The 19,873-nt window shown below is 55.5% G+C and overlaps 1 protein-coding gene across 2 annotated transcripts in view; it reads right to left on the reverse strand.

Moving 5' to 3' along the window:
* The window catches only part of CARD9 (caspase recruitment domain family member 9), a 238,687-nt gene that overhangs the window by 32,830 nt on the left and 185,984 nt on the right, over nt 1–19,873 (reverse strand). For both annotated transcript variants that reach the window (XM_063935814.1, XM_063935813.1), the window contains exons 7-9: nt 10,180–10,359; nt 3,719–3,874; nt 1,451–1,576 (exon numbers count right to left, since the gene is read on the reverse strand). In XM_063935814.1, coding sequence (XP_063791884.1) covers nt 1,451–1,576; nt 3,719–3,874; nt 10,180–10,359 — 462 coding nt within the window. The remainder of the gene's footprint in view (nt 1–1,450; nt 1,577–3,718; nt 3,875–10,179; nt 10,360–19,873) is intronic.

Below are 19,873 nucleotides of genomic sequence, written 5' to 3' on the forward strand. Positions count from 1 at the left end.
TCTAGGAGTAATGCTGGAAAGAAGCTGGGGGAGAGCGGGAGGGTGGTGTGACACAAGCGAGAAGGGTGGTGCGACACAAGCGGGGAGGGTGGTGCGACACAAGCGGGGAGGGTGGTGCGACACAAGCGGGGAGGGTGGTGCGACACAAGCGGGGAGGGTGGTGCGACACAAGCGGGGAGGGTGGTGCGACACAAGCGGGGAGGGTGGTGCGACACAAGCGAGGAGGGTGGTGCGACACAAGCGGTGAGGACAAGCTGGGAGGGTGGTGCGACACAAGCGTGGAGGGTGGTGCGACACAAGCGTGGAGGGTGGTGCGACACAAGCGGGGAGGGTGGTGCGACACAAGCGGAGAGGACAAGCGGGAGGGTGGTGCGACACAAGCGGGGAGGGTGGTGCGACACAAGCGGGGAGGGTGGTGCGACACAAGCGGGGAGGACAAGCGGGAGGGTAGTGCGACACAAGCGGGAGGGTGGTGCGACACAAGCGGGGAGGGTGGTGCGACACAAGCGGGGAGGGTGGTGCGACACAAGCGGGAAGGTGGTGCGACACAAGCGGGAAGGTGGTGCGACACAAGCGGGAAGGTGGTGCGACACAAGCGGGGAGGGTGGTGCGACACAAGCGGGGAGGGTGGTGCGACACAAGCGGGGAGGACAAGCGGCGAGGATGGTGCAACACAAGCAAGGATGGTGGTGCGACACAAGCAAGGAGGGTGATGCGACACAAGCGGGGAGGGTTGTGCGACACAAGCGGGTGTTGGGAGGGTGTTGTGACGATGCGGCACAAGCGGGGAGGGTGGTGCGACACAAGTGGGAAGGTGGTGCGACACAAGCGGGAGGACACGCGGCGAGGATGGTGCAACACAAGCAAGGAGGGTGGTGCGACACAAGCAAGGAGGGTTCTGCGACACAAGCGGGGAGGGTTCTGCGACACAAGCTGGGAGGGTTGTGCGACACAAGCTGGGAGGGTTGTGCGACACAAGCTGGGAGGGTAGTGCGACACAAGCGGGTGTTGGGAGGGTGTTGTGACGATGCGGCACAAGCAGGAGGGTGGTGCCACGCTAGCAGGAGGGTGGTGCCACGCTAGCAGGAGGGTGGTGCCACGCTAGCAGGAGGGTGGTGCGACACAAGCGGGTGTGGGTAGGGTGTTGTGACGGTGCGACACAAGCGGGAGGGTGGTGCCACGCTAGCAGGAGGGTGGTGCCACGCTAGCAGGAGGGTGGTGCCACGCTAGCAGGAGGGTGGTGCGACACAAGCGGGTGTGGGTAGGGTGTTGTGACGGTGCGACACAAGCGGGAGGGTGGTGCCACGCTAGCAATAACTGCTTCTTGGCGTTGGGAAAACAGCTGACACCAGAGTCGCGGTTCATACATAAAAAACAACAACATGTAACAGAAACCTGATTGCCTAAAACAAACACAGTGAGAATATATTTTTGGACTGTAGCTTCATACCAGGTTCCGTTCCACGCACACTTCCTCCATCTGCTGTAATATAACCCCAATACGCTCTTTGTACATTTTTGAGTCTTTCTTCAGCGTTGTGCACTGGAGTTCCAAGACCTCTTTCTCTTCCAAGTACTGAGGAAGAAGAGAATCATGTGTGAGATTCCACTGTCTAACCACTTCCCGCGCTGTCCCGGCACAGCCCGCATTGTCCCGGCACTGCCCGCCCTGTCCCGGCACTGCCCGCCCTGTCCCGGCACTTCCCACACTAGCCACTATCAGTAAAAAAAGAAATGAACCTCAATGAATCAAATGCAGTCTCAATTCTTTGGTGGTATGTTACTGCTGCGGTGCACGGCATTGTGTGCTGGTTACCAAGGTATTGCAGATGATGACGTGTAACTGCTGCGGTGCACGGCATTGTGTGCTGGTTACCAAGGTATTGCAGATGATGACGTGTAACTGCTGCGGTGCACGGCATTGTGTGCTGGTTACCAAGGTATTGCAGATGATGACGTGTTACTGCTGCGGTGCACGGCATTGTGTGCTGGTTACCAAGGTATTGCAGATGATGACGTGTTACTGCTGCGGTGCACGGCATTGTGTGCTGGTTACCAAGGTATTGCAGATGATGACGTGTTACTGCTGCGGTGCACGGCATTGTGTGCTGGTTACCAAGGTGTTGCAGATGATGACGTGTTACTGCTGTGGTGCATGGCATTGTGTGTTGGTTACCTAAGGCAAGGTGTTGCTGATGATGGCATGTTACTGCTGCGGTGCACGGCATTGTGTGTTGGTTACCTAAGGCAAGGTGTTGCTGATGATGGCATGTTACTGCTGCGGTGCACGGCATTGTGTGTTGGTTACCTAAGGCAAGGTGTTGCTGATGATGGCATGTTACTGCTGCGGTGCACGGCATTGTGTGTTGGTTACCTACAGCAGGCATTGGAGATGATGACATGTTACTGCTGTGGTGCACGGTATTGTGTGTTGGTTACCTAAGGCAAGGCGTTGCTGATGATGGCATGTTACTGCTGCGGTGCACGGCATTGTGTGCTGGTTACCAAGGTATTGCAGATGATGACGTGTTACTGCTGCGGTGCACGGCATTGTGTGCTGGTTACCAAGGTGTTGCAGATGATGACGTGTTACTGCTGTGGTGCATGGCATTGTGTGTTGGTTACCTAAGGCAAGGTGTTGCTGATGATGGCATGTTACTGCTGCGGTGCACGGCATTGTGTGTTGGTTACCTAAGGCAAGGTGTTGCTGATGATGGCATGTTACTGCTGCGGTGCACGGCATTGTGTGTTGGTTACCTAAGGCAAGGTGTTGCTGATGATGGCATGTTACTGCTGCGGTGCACGGCATTGTGTGTTGGTTACCTACAGCAGGCATTGGAGATGATGACATGTTACTGCTGTGGTGCACGGTATTGTGTGTTGGTTACCTAAGGCAAGGCGTTGCTGATGATGGCATGTTACTGCTGCGGTGCACGGCATTGTGTGTTGGTTACCTAAGGCAAGGCATTGCTGATGATGGCATGTTACTGCTGCGGTGCACGGCATTGTGTGTTGGTTACCTAAGGCAAGGTGTTGCTGATGATGGCATGTTACTGCTGTGGTGCACGGCATTGTGTGTTGGCTACCTAAGGCAAGGTGTTGCTGATGATGGCATGTTACTGCTGCGGTGCACGGCATTGTGTGTTGGTTACCTAAGGCAAGGTGTTGCTGATGATGGCATGTTACTGCTGCGGTGCATGGCATTGTGCGTTGGTTACCTAAGGCAAGGTGTTGCTGATGATGGCATGTTACTGCTGCGGTGCACGGCATTGTGTGCTGGTTACCTAAAGCAGGCATTGGAGATGATGACATGTTACTGCTGTGGTGCACGGTATTGTGTGTTGGTTACCTAAGGCAAGGCGTTGCTGATGATGGCATGTTACTGCTGCGGTGCACGGCATTGCGAGTGGGTTACCAAGATATTGCATATGATGATGGCATGTTACTGCTGTGGTGCACGGCATTGTGTGCTGGTTACCAAGGTATTGCAGATGACGACGTGTTACTGCTGCGGTGCACGACATTGTGTGCTGGTTACCTAAGGCAAGGCGTTGCTGATGATGACATGTTACTGCTGCGGTGCACGGCATTGTGTGCTGGTTACCTAAGGCAAGGCGTTGCTGATGATGACATATTACTGCTGCGGTGCACGGCATTGTGTGCTGGTTACCTAAGGCAAGGCATTGCAGATGGTGTCAGGAAAGCAGCCTCTATTTACCTTGTCTCGCAGGTCCTCAGCTTGCCGCAGACTCATTTTCAGGGTGTAGACATTATTCACCATGTCCTGGTGCTGCTCCAAAGCCTGCCTGCGATCATCTTCTAGATCCTGAATGTACAATTTTGTCTTCTCCGATGTCCCTTCTCTGGGCAAATTCTAAAGGGTTAGATAAAATATATACTAATGTAGCTGAAGACCTCTGCCAGATATAGTAATAATGTATATGTGGCCCTGCGCAACAGTATAACACACAGCTATGTGGCCCTGCGCAACAGTATAACACACAGCTATGTGGCCCTGCGCAACAGTATAACACACAGCTATGTGGCCCTGCGCAACAGTATAACACACAGCTATGTGGCCCTGCGCAACAGTATAACACACAGCTATGTGGTCCTGCGCAACAGTATAACACTCAGCTATGTGGCCCTGCGCTCCAGTATAACACTCAGCTATGTGGCCCTGCGCACCAGTATAACACTCAGCTATGTGGCCCTGCGCACCAGTATAACACTCAGCTATTTGGCCCTGCGCTCCAGTATAACACTCAGCTATGTGGCCCTGCGCACCAGTATAACACTCAGCTATGTGGTCCTGCTAACCAGTATAACACACAGCTATGTGGCCCTGCGCTCCAGTATAACACACAGCTATGTGGCCCTGCGCACCAGTATAACACACAGCTATGTGGCCCTGCGCACCAGTATAACACACAGCTATGTGGCCCTGCGCAACAGTATAACACACAGCTATGTGGCCCTGCGCACCAGTATAACACAGCTATGTGGCCCTGCGCACCAGTATAACACACAGCTATGTGGCCCTGCGCACCAGTATAACACAGCTATGTGGCCCTGCGCACCAGTATAACACTCAGCTATGTGGCCCTGCGCACCAGTATAACACTCAGCTATGTGGCCCTGCGCACCAGTATAACACTCAGCTATGTGGCCCTGCGCACCAGTATAACACAGCTATGTGGCCCTGCGCTCCAGTATAACACACAGCTATGTGGCCCTGCGCACCAGTATAACACAGCTATGTGGCCCTGCGCACCAGTATAACACACAGCTATGTGGCCCTGCGCACCAGTATAACACTCAGCTATGTGGCCCTGCGCACCAGTATAACACACAGCTATGTGGCCCTGCGCACCAGTATAACACACAGCTATGTGGCCCTGCGCACCAGTATAACACTCAGCTATGTGGCCCTGCGCACCAGTATAACACACAGCTATGTGGCCCTGCGCACCAGTATAACACTCAGCTATGTGGCCCGGCGCACCAGTATAACACACAGCTATGTGGCCCTGCGCACCAGTATAACACTCAGCTATGTGGCCCTGCGCACCAGTATAACACACAGCTATGTGGCCCTGCGCACCAGTATAACACTCAGCTATGTGGCCCGGCGAACCAGTATAACACACAGCTATGTGGCCCTGCGCACCAGTATAACAAAGCTATGTGGCCCTGCGCACCAGTATAACACTCAGCTATGTGGCCCTGCGCACCAGTATAACACTCAGCTATGTGGCCCTGCGCACCAGTATAACACACAGCTATGTGGCCCTGCGCTCCAGTATAACACACAGCTATGTGGCCCTGCGCACCAGTATAACACAGCTATGTGGCCCTGCGCACCAGTATAACACACAGCTATGTGGCCCTGCGCACCAGTATAACACACAGCTATGTGGCCCTGCGCACCAGTATAACACACAGCTATGTGGCCCTGCGCACCAGTATAACACACAGCTATGTGGCCCTGCGCACCAGTATAACACTCAGCTATGTGGCCCTGCGCACCAGTATAACACTCAGCTATGTGGCCCTGCGCTCCAGTATAACACACAGCTATGTGGCCCTGCGCACCAGTATAACACACAGCTATGCGGCCCTGCGCTCCAGTATAACACACAGCTATGTGGCCCTGCGCACCAGTATAACACACAGCTATGTGGCCCTGCGCACCAGTATAACACACAGCTATGTGGCCCTGCGCAACAGTATAACACACAGCTATGTGGCCCTGCGCACCAGTATAACACAGCTATGTGGCCCTGCGCACCAGTATAACACACAGCTATGTGGCCCTGCGCACCAGTATAACACAGCTATGTGGCCCTGCGCACCAGTATAACACTCAGCTATGTGGCCCTGCGCACCAGTATAACACTCAGCTATGTGGCCCTGCGCACCAGTATAACACTCAGCTATGTGGCCCTGCGCACCAGTATAACACAGCTATGTGGCCCTGCGCTCCAGTATAACACACAGCTATGTGGCCCTGCGCACCAGTATAACACAGCTATGTGGCCCTGCGCACCAGTATAACACACAGCTATGTGGCCCTGCGCACCAGTATAACACTCAGCTATGTGGCCCTGCGCACCAGTATAACACACAGCTATGTGGCCCTGCGCACCAGTATAACACACAGCTATGTGGCCTTGCGCACCAGTATAACACTCAGCTATGTGGCCCTGCGCACCAGTATAACACACAGCTATGTGGCCCTGCGCACCAGTATAACACTCAGCTATGTGGCCCGGCGCACCAGTATAACACACAGCTATGTGGCCCTGCGCACCAGTATAACAAAGCTATGTGGCCCTGCGCACCAGTATAACACTCAGCTATGTGGCCCTGCGCACCAGTATAACACAGCTATGTGGCCCTGCGCACCAGTATAACACACAGCTATGTGGCCCTGCGCTCCAGTATAACACACAGCTATGTGGCCCTGCGCACCAGTATAACACAGCTATGTGGCCCTGCGCACCAGTATAACACACAGCTATGTGGCCCTGCGCACCAGTATAACACACAGCTATGTGGCCCTGCGCACCAGTATAACACACAGCTATGTGGCCCTGCGCACCAGTATAACACACAGCTATGTGGCCCTGCGCACCAGTATAACACTCAGCTATGTGGCCCTGCGCACCAGTATAACACACAGCTATGTGGCCCTGCGCACCAGTATAACACTCAGCTATGTGGCCCTGCGCACCAGTATAACACACAGCTATGTGGCCCTGCGCACCAGTATAACAAAGCTATGTGGCCCTACGCACCAGTATAACACTCAGCTATGTGGCCCTGCGCACCAGTATAACACTCAGCTATGTGGCCCTGCGCACCAGTATAACACTCAGCTTCCCTTCTCCTGGACACATGGCTGACTGCAAGGTGGAGGCACTTAGCACAGCTGCCGCTACATCTGTGTACTTGCATAAACACGACGTGCAGTGGTGAACGCGGGGGATGGAGGACAGGTGCAGTGGTGAATTGGGGGATGGAGGACATGTGCAGGGGTGAATGGGGGGACGGAGGACAGGTGCAGTGGTGAATGGGGGGGATGGAAGATATATGCAGTGGTGAATGGGCAGGACAGAGGACAGGTGCGGTGGTGAATGGGTGGGACAGAGGACAGGTGCGGTGGTGAATGGGTGGGACGGAGGACAGGTGCAGTGGTGAATTGGGGGATGGAGGACAGGTGCAGTGGTGAATGGGGGGGATGGAGGACAGGTGCGGTGGTGAATGGGGGGATGGAGGACAGGTGCGGTGGTGAATGGGGGGGATGGAGGACAGGTGCGGTGGTGAATAGGTGGGACAGAGGACAGGTGCGGTGGTGAATGGGTGGGACGGAGGACAGGTGCAGTGGTGAATGGGGGGATGGAGGACAGGTGCAGTGGTGAATGGGGGGGATGGAGGACAGGTGCGGTGGTGAATGGGGGGATGGAGGACAGGTGCGGTGGTGAATGGGGGAGATGGAGGACAGGTGCGGTGGTGAATGGGGGGATGGAGGACAGGTGCAGTGGTGAATGGGGGGGATGGAAGATATATGCAGTGGTAAATGGGCAGGACAGAGGACAGGTGCGGTGGTGAATGGGTGGGACAGAGGACAGGTGCGGTGGTGAAAGGGTGGGACGGAGGACAGGTGCAGTGGTGAATTGGGGGATGGAGGACAGGTGCAGTGGTGAATGGGGGGACGGAGGACAGGTGCAGTGGTGAATGGGGGGATGGAGGACAGGTGCGGTGGTGAATGGGGGGGATGGAGGACAGGTGCAGTGGTGAATGGGGGGGATGGAAGATATATGCAGTGGTGAATGGGCAGGACAGAGGACAGGTGCGGTGGTGAATGGGTGGGACGGAGGACAGGTGCAGTGGTGAATTGGGGGATGGAGGACAGGTGCAGTGGTGAATGGGGGGGATGGAGGACAGGTGCGGTGGTGAATGGGGGGATGGAGGACAGGTGCGGTGGTGAATGGGGGGATGGAGGACAGGTGCGGTGGTGAATGGGGGGATGGAGGACAGGTGCGGTGGTGAATGGGGGGGATGGAGGACATGTGCAGTGGTGAATGGGGGGGATGGAGGACAGGTGCGGTGGTGAATGGGGGGGATGGAGGACATGTGCAGTGGTGAATGGGGGGACGGAGGACAGGTGCGGTGGTGAATGGGGGGATGGAGGACAGGTGCGGTGGTGAATGGGGGGGATGGAGGACAGGTGCAGTAGTGAATGGGGGGGATGGAAGATATATGCAGTGGTGAATGGGCAGGACAGAGGACAGGTGCGGTGGTGAATGGGTGGGACAGAGGACAGGTGCGGTGGTGAATGGGTGGGACGGAGGACAGGTGCGGTGGTGAATGGGTGGGACGGAGGACAGGTGCAGTGGTGAATGGGGGGGATGGAGGACAGGTGCAGTGGTGAATTGGGGGATGGAGGACAGGTGCAGTGGTGAATGGGGGGATGGAGGACAGGTGCAGTGATGAATTGGGGGATGGAGGACAGGTGCAGTGGTGAATGGGGGGGATGGAGGACAGGTGCGGTGGTGAATTGGGGGATGGAGGACAGGTGCAGTGGTGAATGGGGGGATGGAGGACAGGTGCGGTGGTGAATGGGGGGGATGGAGGACAGGTGTGGTGGTGAATGGGGGGATGGAGGACAGGTGCGGTGGTGAATGGGGGGACGGAGGACAGGTGCGGTGGTGAATGGGGGGGATGGAGGACTGGTGCAGTGGTGAATGGGGGGGATGGAGGATATATGCAGTGGTGAATGGGCGGGACAGAGGACAGGTGCGGTGGTGAATGGGGGGGATGGAGGACAGGTGCGGTGGTGAATGGGTGGGACAGAGGACAGGTGCGGTGGTGAATGGGATGGGATGGAATACAGGTGCGGTGGTGAATGGGGGGACGGAGGACAGGTGCGGTGGTGAATGGGGGGATGGAGGACAGGTGCGGTGGTGAATGGGTGGGACAGAGGACAGGTGCGGTGGGGAATGGGTGGGACAGAGGACAGGTGCGGTGGTGAATGGGTGGGACAGAGGACAGGTGCGGTGGTGAATGGGGGGGATGGAGGACAGGTGCGGTGGTGAATGGGTGGGACAGAGGACAGGTGCGGTGGTGAATGGGTGGGACAGAGGACAGGTGCGGTGGTGAATGGGTGGGACAGAGGACAGGTGCGGTGGTGAATGGGGGGACGGAGGACAGGTGCGGTGGTGAATGGGTGGGACAGATGGAGGACAGGTGCGGTGGTGAATGGGTGGGACAGAGGACAGGTGCAGTGGTGAATGGGGGGGATGGAGGACAGGTGCAGTGGTGAATGGGTGGGACAGATGGAGGACAGGTGCGGTGGTGAATGGGTGGGACAGAGGACAGGTGCGGTGGTGAATAGGTGGGACAGAGGACAGGTGCGGTGGTGAATGGGGGGGATGGAGGACAGGTGCGGTGGTGAATGGGCGGGACAGAGGACAGGTGCGGTGGTGAATGGGGGGACGGTGGACAGGTGCGGTGGTGAATGGGGGGATGGAGGACAGGTGCGGTGGTGAATGGGGGGGATGGAGTACAGGTGCGGTGGTGAATGGGTGGGACAGAGGACAGGTGCGGTGGGGAATGGGTGGGACAGAGGACAGGTGCGGTGGGGAATGGGTGGGACAGAGGACAGGTGCGGTGGGGAATGGGTGGGACAGAGGACAGGTGCAGTGGTGAATGGGTGGGACAGAGGACAGGTGCGGTGGTGAATGGGTGGGACAGAGGACAGGTGCGGTGGGGAATGGGTGGGACAGAGGACAGGTGCGGTGGTGAATGGGCGGGACAGAGGACAGGTGCGGTGGTGAATGGGGGGACGGTGGACAGGTGCGGTGGTGAATGGGGGGATGGAGGACAGGTGCGGTGGTGAATGGGGGGGATGGAGGACAGGTGCGGTGGGGAATGGGTGGGACAGAGGACAGGTGCGGTGGGGAATGGGTGGGACAGAGGACAGGTGCGGTGGGGAATGGGTGGGACAGAGGACAGGTGCGGTGGTGAATGGGTAGGACAGAGGACAGGTGCGGTGGTGAATGGGTAGGACAGAGGACAGGTGCGGTGGTGAATGGGTAGGACAGAGGACAGGTGCGGTGGTGAATGGGGGGGACAGAGGACAGGTGCGGTGGTGAATGGGGCGGCGCTCTCTACCTGCAGAGGGCTCTCCAGCTCCTGGATCTTGGCTCTCAGCAGCTCGTTCTCCCTCTGCAGCTCATACATGACATCCTGGCTGGGTTTTTTCTCCATAGCGTTCTTTAATTTCAGTGTATGTTTCCTCTCCAGCTTACAGTCATCCTCGGCCTTCATCAGGCTGTGCTTCAGTTTCTCTATCTGCATTCAATTGGGAAAAGAAATGGAAAAAGTTTAAAGAGACAGTCACCTATAGGTCACCTATAGGTTATACTGTACATGGCACGCTGGGACTTGCAGTCCTTCATCATCTGCACGTCTACAGGATGGCTACTTCTGAAGAAAAAATCCAATGTATAACATACAAAATGTTTGTTTTAGATTTGATTGTCACAAACTGAAAGAAATATCCAAGGATACAGCATGTAAATGAAGTAACTGTATAATACAGGTTGAACTCGATGGACAATTTGTCTTTTTTTAACCTCATCAACTATGTTACACTGGGGCAGATGTACTAAGCCTGGAGAAGTGATAAAGCAGTGATAAGTGCAAGGTGATAACGCACCAGCCAGTCATTACATGTTTGGAAAATCACAGTTAGCAGCTGATTGGCTGGTGTGTTATCGCCTTCTGCTTATCACTGCTTTATCACAATAATATGGTGACAGATTTGATCTATCCACCCCTTGCCCCAGTCACCGGGAAGTCAGGAGAATGATGAATAGATTAGTATAAGGAGCAGCTGTCCGCACGGAGATCTTATGCTTGTTAGACCTGAGCCGTAACGGCTGCAGTTTTCTATCCACCAATCACTGTAGTGATCTATCCATCCAGAGTCCTAGGTGATAAGAGAGAACAGTAACCAGCACTGCATTCTGGATCAGCTAGTATATATCCTAGGGATGAAAGTTACGACTGTTCTGTAGCAAAATACCAAAATTAGTTTGGGTGATGCAATGAAATATGCGTCTGCGTTACACCGGGAGAGAGCAGTAGTATATGTGCCTGGGTTATACCGGGAGAGAGCAGTAGTATATGTGCCTGGGTTACACCGGGAGAGAGCAGTAGTATATGTGCCTGGGTTACAGCAGGAGAGAACAGTAGTATATGTGCCTGGGTTATACCGGGAGAGAGCAGTAGTATATGTGCCTGGGTTATACTGGGAGAGAGCAGTAGTATATGTGCCTGGGTTACACCGGGAGAGAGCAGTAGTATATGTGCCTAGGTTACAGCAGGAGAGAACAGTAGTATATGTGCCTGGGTTACAGCAGGAGAGAGCAGTAGTATATGTGCCTGGGTTACAGCAGGAGAGAACAGTAGTATATGTGCCTAGGTTACAGCAGGAGAGAACAGTAGTATATGTGCCTGGGTTATACCGGGAGAGAGCAGTAGTATATGTGTCTGGGTTACACCAGGAGAGAGCAGTAGTATATGTGCCTGGGTTACACCGGGAGAGAGCAGTAGTATATGTGCCTGGGTTACAGCAGGAGAGAACAGTAGTATATGTGCCTGGGTTATACCGGGACAGAGCAGTAGTACATGTACCTGGGTTACACCGGGAGAGAGCAGTAGTATATGTGCCTGGGTTACACTGGGAGAGAGCAGTAGTATATGTGCCTGGGTTATACCGGGAGAGAGCAGTAGTATATGTGCCTGGGTTATACCATGAGAGAACAGTAGTATATGTGTCTGGGTTACACCAGGAGAGAGCAGTAGTATATGCGTCTGCGTTACACCGGGAGAGAGCAGTAGTATATGTGTCTGGGTTACACCAGGAGAGAGCAGTAGTATATGCGTCTGCGTTACACCGGGAGAGAGCAGTGGTATATGTGCCTGGGTTACACTGGGAGAGAGCAGTAGTATATGTGCCTGGGTTACAGCAGGAGAGAGCAGTAGTATATGTGCCTGGGTTACACTGGGAGAGAGCAGTAGTATATGTGCCTGGGTTACACTGGGAGAGAGCAGTAGTATATGTGCCTGGGTTACAGCAGGAGAGAGCAGTAGTATATGTGCCTCGGTTATACCGGGAGAGAGCAGTAGTATATGTGCCTGGGTTACAGCAGGAGAGAGCAGTAGTATATGTGCCTGGGTTACACTGGGAGAGAGCAGTAGTATATGTGCCTGGGTTACAGCAGGAGAGAACAGTAGTATATGTGCCTGGGTTATACCGGGAGAAAGCAGTACTATATGTGCCTGGGTTACACCGGGAGAGAGCAGTAGTATATGTGCCTGGGTTACAGCAGGAGAGAGCAGTAGTATATGTGCCTGGGTTACACTGGGAGAGAGCAGTAGTATATGTGCCTGGGTTACACTGGGAGAGAGCAGTAGTATATGTGCCTGGGTTACAGCAGGAGAGAGCAGTAGTATATGTGCCTGGGTTATACCGGGAGAGAGCAGTAGTATATGTGCCTGGGTTACAGCAGGAGAGAGCAGTAGTATATGTGCCTGGGTTACAGCAGGAGAGAGCAGTAGTATATGTGCCTGGGTTACACTGGGAGAGAGCAGTAGTATATGTGCCTGGGTTACACTGGGAGAGAGCAGTAGTATATGTGCCTGGGTTACAGCAGGAGAGAGCAGTAGTATATGTGCCTGGGTTATACCGGGAGAGAGCAGTAGTATATGTGCCTGGGTTACAGCAGGAGAGAACAGTAGTATATGTGCCTGGGTTACACCATGAGAGAGCAGTAGTATATGTGCCTGGGTTACAGCAGGAGAGAACAGTAGTATATGTGCCTGGGTTATACCGGGAGAAAGCAGTACTATATTTGCCTGGGTTACACCGGGAGAGAGCAGTAGTATATGTGCCTGGGTTACAGCAGGAGAGAGCAGTAGTATATGTGCCTGGGTTACACTGGGAGAGAGCAGTAGTATATGTGCCTGGGTTACACCGGGAGAGAGCAGTAGTATATGTGCATGGGTTACAGCAGGAGAGAGCACTAGTATATGTGCCTGGGTTACACTGGGAGAGAGCAGTAGTATATGTGCCTGGGTTACACTGGGAGAGAGCAGTAGAATATGTGCCTGGGTTACAGCAGGAGAGAGCAGTAGTATATGTGCCTGGGTTACAGCAGGAGAGAGCAGTAGTATATGTGCCTGGGTTACACTGGGAGAGAGCAGTAGTATGTGTGTCTGGGTTACACCGGGAGAGAGCAGTAGTATATGTGCCTGGGTTACACCGGGAGAGAGCAGTAGTATATGTGCCTGGGTTACAGCAGGAGAGAGCACTAGTATATGTGCCTGGGTTACAGCAGGAGAGAGCAGTAGTATATGTGCCTGGGTTACAGCAGGAGAGAGCAGTAGTATATGTGCCTGGGTTACACTGGGAGAGAGCAGTAGTATATGTGCCTGGGTTACAGCAGGAGAGAGCAGTAGTATATGTGCCTGGGTTACAGCAGGAGAGAGAGCAGTAGTATATGTGCCTGGGTTACACTGGGAGAGAGCAGTAGTATATGTGTCTGGGTTACACCGGGAGAGAGCAGTAGTATATGTGCCTGGGTTATACCGGGAGAGAGCAGTAGTATATGTGCCTGGGTTACAGCAGGAGAGAACAGTAGTATATGTGCCTGGGTTACACCATGAGAGAGCAGTAGTATATGTGCCTGGGTTATACCATGAGAGAACAGTAGTATATGTGCCTGGGTTACACCATGAGAGAGCAGTAGTATATGTGCCTGGGTTACACCATGAGAGAGCAGTAGTATATGTGCCTGGGTTATACCATGAGAGAACAGTAGTATATGTGCCTGGGTTACACCATGAGAGAGCAGTAGTATATGTGCCTGGGTTATCACCATGAGAGAACAGTAGTATATGTGCCTGGGTTACACCATGAGAGAGCAGTAGTATATGTGCCTGGATTACACCATGAGAGAGCAGTAGTATATGTGCCTGGGTTACAGCAGGAGAGAACAGTAGTATATGTGCCTGGGTTACACCATGAGAGAGCAGTAGTATATGTGCCTGGGTTACACCATGAGAGAGCAGTAGTATATGTGCCTGGGTTACAGCAGGAGAGAACAGTAGTATATGTGCCTGGGTTATACCGGGAGAGAGCAGTACTAAATGTGCCTGGGTTACACCGGGAGAGAGCAGTAGTATATGTGCCTGGGTTACAGCAGGAGAGAGCAGTAGTATATGTGCCTGGGTTACAGCAGGAGAGAGCAGTAGTATATGTGCCTGGGTTACACTGGGTGAGAGCAGTAGTATATGTGCCTGGGTTACACCATGAGAGAGCAGCAGTATATGTGCCTGGGTTATACCATGAGAGAACAGTAGTATATGTGCCTGGGTTACACCATGAGAGAGCAGTAGTATATGTACCTGGGTTACAGCAGGAGAGAACAGTAGTATATGTGCCTGGGTTACACAATGAGAGAGCAGTAGTATATGTGCCTGGGTTATACCATGAGAGAACAGTAGTATATGTGTCTGGGTTACACCAGGAGAGAGCAGTAGTATATGTGCCTGGGTTATACCGGGAGAGAGCAGTAGTATATGTGCCTGGGTTACAGCAGGAGAGAACAGTAGTATATGTGCCTGGGTTACACCATGAGAGAGCAGTAGTATATGTGCCTGGGTTACAGCAGGAGAGAGCAGTACTATATGTGCCTGGGTTACACCGGGAGAGAGCAGTAGTATATGTGCCTGGGTTACAGCAGGAGAGAGCAGTAGTATATGTGCCTGAGTTACAGCAGGAGAGAGCAGTAGTATATGTGCCTGGGTTACACTGGGAGAGAGCAGTAGTATATGTGCCTGGGTTACAGCAGGAGAGAGCAGTAGTATATGTGCCTGGGTTATACCGGGAGAGAGCAGTAGTATATGTGCCTGGGTTACACCATGAGAGAGCAGTAGTATATGTGCCTGGGGGAGAGAGCAGTAGTATATGCGCCTGGGCAGTAGCGGATCTTGCCACGGGCAAGCAGGACTTTTGCCCGGGGCGCCGCCTTCCGGAGGGCGATGGCGCCATCTGGAGGGCGCTGCACCATGGCAAGATACGCTACTGCTGTGCCCCCCGCTGGTTCCCCGCTGTGAAGGGAACTAGACGATACGCGTCTAGTTTCCCTTTGTGGAGAGGACCTTTGCTGTGCGGTGCGCGATGACGTCATCGCGCACCGCACAGCATTGTGGGACTGACACAGACGCTAGGGGTCATAATTGACCTCTAGTGTCTGTCTATCCCAGATCCGAGGAGAGGTGCAGGCACATACTGACCTCCAGCAGGAAGGAGACGCTGGCACAGTGCCCGGTGCTCCCTATACTGACATGCCCTGGCTCAGTGTGGTGCAGGTACATACTGACCTCCAGCAGGAAGGAGACGCTGGCACAGTGCCCGGTGCTCCCTATACTGACATGCCCTGGCTCAGTGTGGTGCAGGTACATACTGACCTCCAGCAGGAAGGAGACGCTGGCACAGTGCCCGGTGCTCCCTATACTGACATGCCCTGGCTCAGTGTGGTGCAGATACATACTGACCTCCAGCAGGAAGGAGACGCTGGCACAGTGCCCGGTGCTCCCTATACTGACATGCCCTGGCTCAGTGTGGTGCAGGCACATACTGACCTCCAGCAGGAAGGAGACGCAGGCACAGTGCCCGGTGCTCCCTATACTGACATGCCCTGGCTCAGTGTGGTGCAGGCACATACTGACCTCCAGCAGGAAGGAGACGCTGGCACAGTGCCCGGTGCTCCCTATACTGACATGCCCTGGCTCAGTGTGGTGCAGGTACATACTGACCTCCAGCAGGAAGGAGACGCTGGCACAGTGCCCGGTGCTCCCTATACTGACATGCCCTGGCTCAGTGTGGTGCAGGTACATACTGACCTCCAGCAGGAAGGACACGCTGGCACAGTGCCCGGTGCTCCCTATACTGACATGCCCTGGCTCAGTGTGGTGCAGGCACATACTGACCTCCAGCAGGAAGGAGACGCTGGCACAGTGCCCGGTGCTCCCTATACTGACATGCCCTGGCTCAGTGTGGTGCAGGCACATACTGACCTCCAGCAGGAAGGACACGCTGGCACAGTGCCCGGTGCTTCCTATACTGACATGCCCTGGCTCAGTGTGGTGCAGGTACATACTGACCTCCAGCAGGAAGGGCACGCTGGCACAGTGCCCGGTGCTCCCTATACTGACATGCCCTGGCTCAGTGTGGTGCAGGTACATACTGACCTCCAGCAGGAAGGAGACGCTGGCACAGTGCCCGGTACTCCCTATACTGACATGCCCTGGCTCAGTGTGGTGCAGGCACATACTGACCTCCAGCAGGAAGGGCACGCTGGCACAGTGCCCGGTGCTTCCTATACTGACATGCCCTGGCTCAGTGTGGTGCAGGCACATACTGACCTCCAGCAGGAAGGAGACGCTGGCACAGTGCCCGGTGCTCCCTATACTGACATGCCCTGGCTCAGTGTGGTGCAGGCACATACTGACCTCCAGCAGGAAGGAGACGCTGGCACAGTGCCCGGTGCTCCCTATATTGACATGCCCTGGCTCAGTGTGGTGCAGGCACATACTGACCTCCAGCAGGAAGGGCACGCTGGCACAGTGCCCGGTGCTCCCTATACTGACATGCCCTGGCTCAGTGTGGTGCAGGTACATACTGACCTCCAGCAGGAAGGAGACGCTGGCACAGTGCCCGGTGCTCCCTATACTGACATGCCCTGGCTCAGTGTGGTGCAGGAACATACTGACATCCAGCAGGTAGAACACGCTGGCACAGTACCCGGTGCTCCCTATACTGACATGCCCTGGCTCAGTGTGGTGCAGGTACATACTGACCTCCAGCAGGAAGGACACGCTGGCACAGTGCCCGGTGCTCCCTATACTGACATGCCCTGGCTCAGTGTGGTGCAGGAACATACTGACCTCCAGCAGGAAGGAGACGCTGGCACAGTGCCCGGTGCTCCCTATACAGACATGCCCTGGCTCAGTGTGGTGCAGGAACATACTGACCTCCAGCAGGAAGGAGACGCTGGCACAGTGCCCGGTGCTCCCTATACTGACATGCCCTGGCTCAGTGTGATGCAGGTACATACTGACCTCCAGCAGGAAGGGCACGCTGGCACAGTGCCCGGTGCTCCCTATACTGACATGCCCTGGCTCAGTGTGGTGCAGGTACATACTGACCTCCAGCAGGAAGGGCACGCTGGCACAGTGCCCGGTGCTCCCTATACTGACATGCCCTGGCTCAGTGTGGTGCAGGCACATACTGACCTCCAGCAGGAAGTACACGCTGGCACAGTGCCCGGTGCTCCCTATACTGACATGCCCTGGCTCAGTGTGGTGCAGGCACATACTGACCTCCAGCAGGAAGGGCACGCTGGCACAGTGCCCGGTGCTCCCTATACTGACATGCCCTGGCTCAGTGTGGTGCAGGCACATACTGACCTCCAGCAGGAAGGGCACGCTGGCACAGTGCCCGGTGCTCCCTATACTGACATGCCCTGGCTCAGTGTGGTGCAGGTACATACTGACCTCCAGCAGGAAGGAGACGCTGGCACAGTGCCCGGTGCTCCCTATACTGACATGCCCTGGCTCAGTGTGGTGCAGATACATACTGACCTCCAGCAGGAAGGAGACGCTGGCACAGTGCCCGGTGCTCCCTATACTGACATGCCCTGGCTCAGTGTGGTGCAGGCACATACTGACCTCCAGCAGGAAGGAGACGCAGGCACAGTGCCCGGTGCTCCCTATACTGACATGCCCTGGCTCAGTGTGGTGCAGGCACATACTGACCTCCAGCAGGAAGGAGACGCTGGCACAGTGCCCGGTGCTCCCTATACTGACATGCCCTGGCTCAGTGTGGTGCAGGTACATACTGACCTCCAGCAGGAAGGGCACGCTGGCACAGTGCCCGGTGCTCCCTATACTGACATGCCCTGGTTCAGTGTGGTGCAGGTACATACTGACCTCCAGCAGGAAGGGCACGCTGGCACAGTGCCCGGTGCTCCCTATACTGACATGCCCTGGCTCAGTGTGGTGCAGGTACATACTGACCTCCAGCAGGAAGGACACGCTGGCACAGTGCCCGGTGCTCCCTATACTGACATGCCCTGGCTCAGTGTGATGCAGGTACATACTGACCTCCAGCAGGAAGGAGACGCTGGCACAGTGCCCGGTGCTCCCTATACTGACATGCCCTGGCTCAGTGTGGTGCAGGTACATACTGACCTCCAGCAGGAAGGAGACGCTGGCACAGTGCCCGGTGCTCCCTATACTGACATGCCCTGGCTCAGTGTGGTGCAGGCACATACTGACCTCCAGCAGGAAGGAGACGCTGGCACAGTGCCCGGTGCTCCCTATACTGACATGCCCTGGCTCAGTGTGGTGCAGGTACATACTGACCTCCAGCAGGAAGGAGACGCTGGCACAGTGCCCTGTGCTCCCTATACTGACATGCCCTGGCTCAGTGTGGTGCAGGCACATACTGACCTCCAGCAGGAAGGAGACGCTGGCACAGTGCCCGGTGCTCCCTATACTGACATGCCCTGGCTCAGTGTGGTGCAGGTACATACTGACCTCCAGCAGGAAGGACACGCTGGCACAGTGCCCGGTGCTCCCTATACTGACATGCCCTGGCTCAGTGTGGTGCAGGTACATACTGACCTCCAGCAGGAAGGACACGCTGGCACAGTGCCCGGTGCTCCCTATACTGACATGCCCTGGCTCAGTGTGGTGCAGGTACATACTGACCTCCAGCAGGAAGGAGACGCTGGCACAGTGCCCGGTGCTCCCTATACTGACATGCCCTGGCTCAGTGTGGTGCAGGTACATACTGACCTCCAGCAGGAAGGGCACGCTGGCACAGTGCCCGGTGCTCCCTATACTGACATGCCCTGGCTCAGTGTGGTGCAGGCACATACTGACCTCCAGCAGGAAGGAGACGCTGGCACAGTGCCCGGTGCTCCCTATACTGACATGCCCTGGCTCAGTGTGGTGCAGGTACATACTGACCTCCAGTAGGAAGGAGACGCTGGCACAGTGCCCGGTGCTCCCTATACTGACATGCCCTGGCTCAGTGTGGTGCAGGTACATACTGACCTCCAGCAGGAAGGGCACGCTGGCACAGTGCCCGGTGCTCCCTATACTGACATGCCCTGGCTCAGTGTGGTGCAGGCACATACTGACCTCCAGCAGGAAGGAGACGCTGGCACAGTGCCCGGTGCTCCCTATACTGACATGCCCTGGCTCAGTGTGGTGCAGGCACATACTGACCTCCAGCAGGAAGGAGACGCTGGCACAGTGCCCGGTGCTCCCTATACTGACATGCCCTGGCTCAGTGTGGTGCAGGAACATACTGACCTCCAGCAGGAAGGGCACGCTGGCACAGTGCCCGGTGCTCCCTATACTGACATGCCCTGGCTCAGTGTGGTGCAGGTACATACTGACCTCCAGCAGGAAGGACACGCTGGCACAGTGCCCGGTGCTCCCTATACTGACATGCCCTGGCTCAGTGTGGTGCAGGTACATACTGACCTCCAGCAGGAAGGACACGCTGGCACAGTGCCCGGTGCTCCCTATACTGACATGCCCTGGCTCAGTGTGGTGCAGGCACATACTGACCTCCAGCAGGAAGGAGACGCTGGCACAGTGCCCGGTGCTCCCTATACTGACATGCCCTGGCTCAGTGTGGTGCAGGAACATACTGACCTCCAGCAGGAAGGAGACGCTGGTACAGTGCCCGGTGCTCCCTATACTGACATGCCCTGGCTCA

This window comes from Pseudophryne corroboree, chromosome 8 (assembly GCF_028390025.1).
Source record: "Pseudophryne corroboree isolate aPseCor3 chromosome 8, aPseCor3.hap2, whole genome shotgun sequence".
Classification (NCBI taxonomy): Eukaryota; Metazoa; Chordata; class Amphibia; order Anura; family Myobatrachidae; genus Pseudophryne; species Pseudophryne corroboree.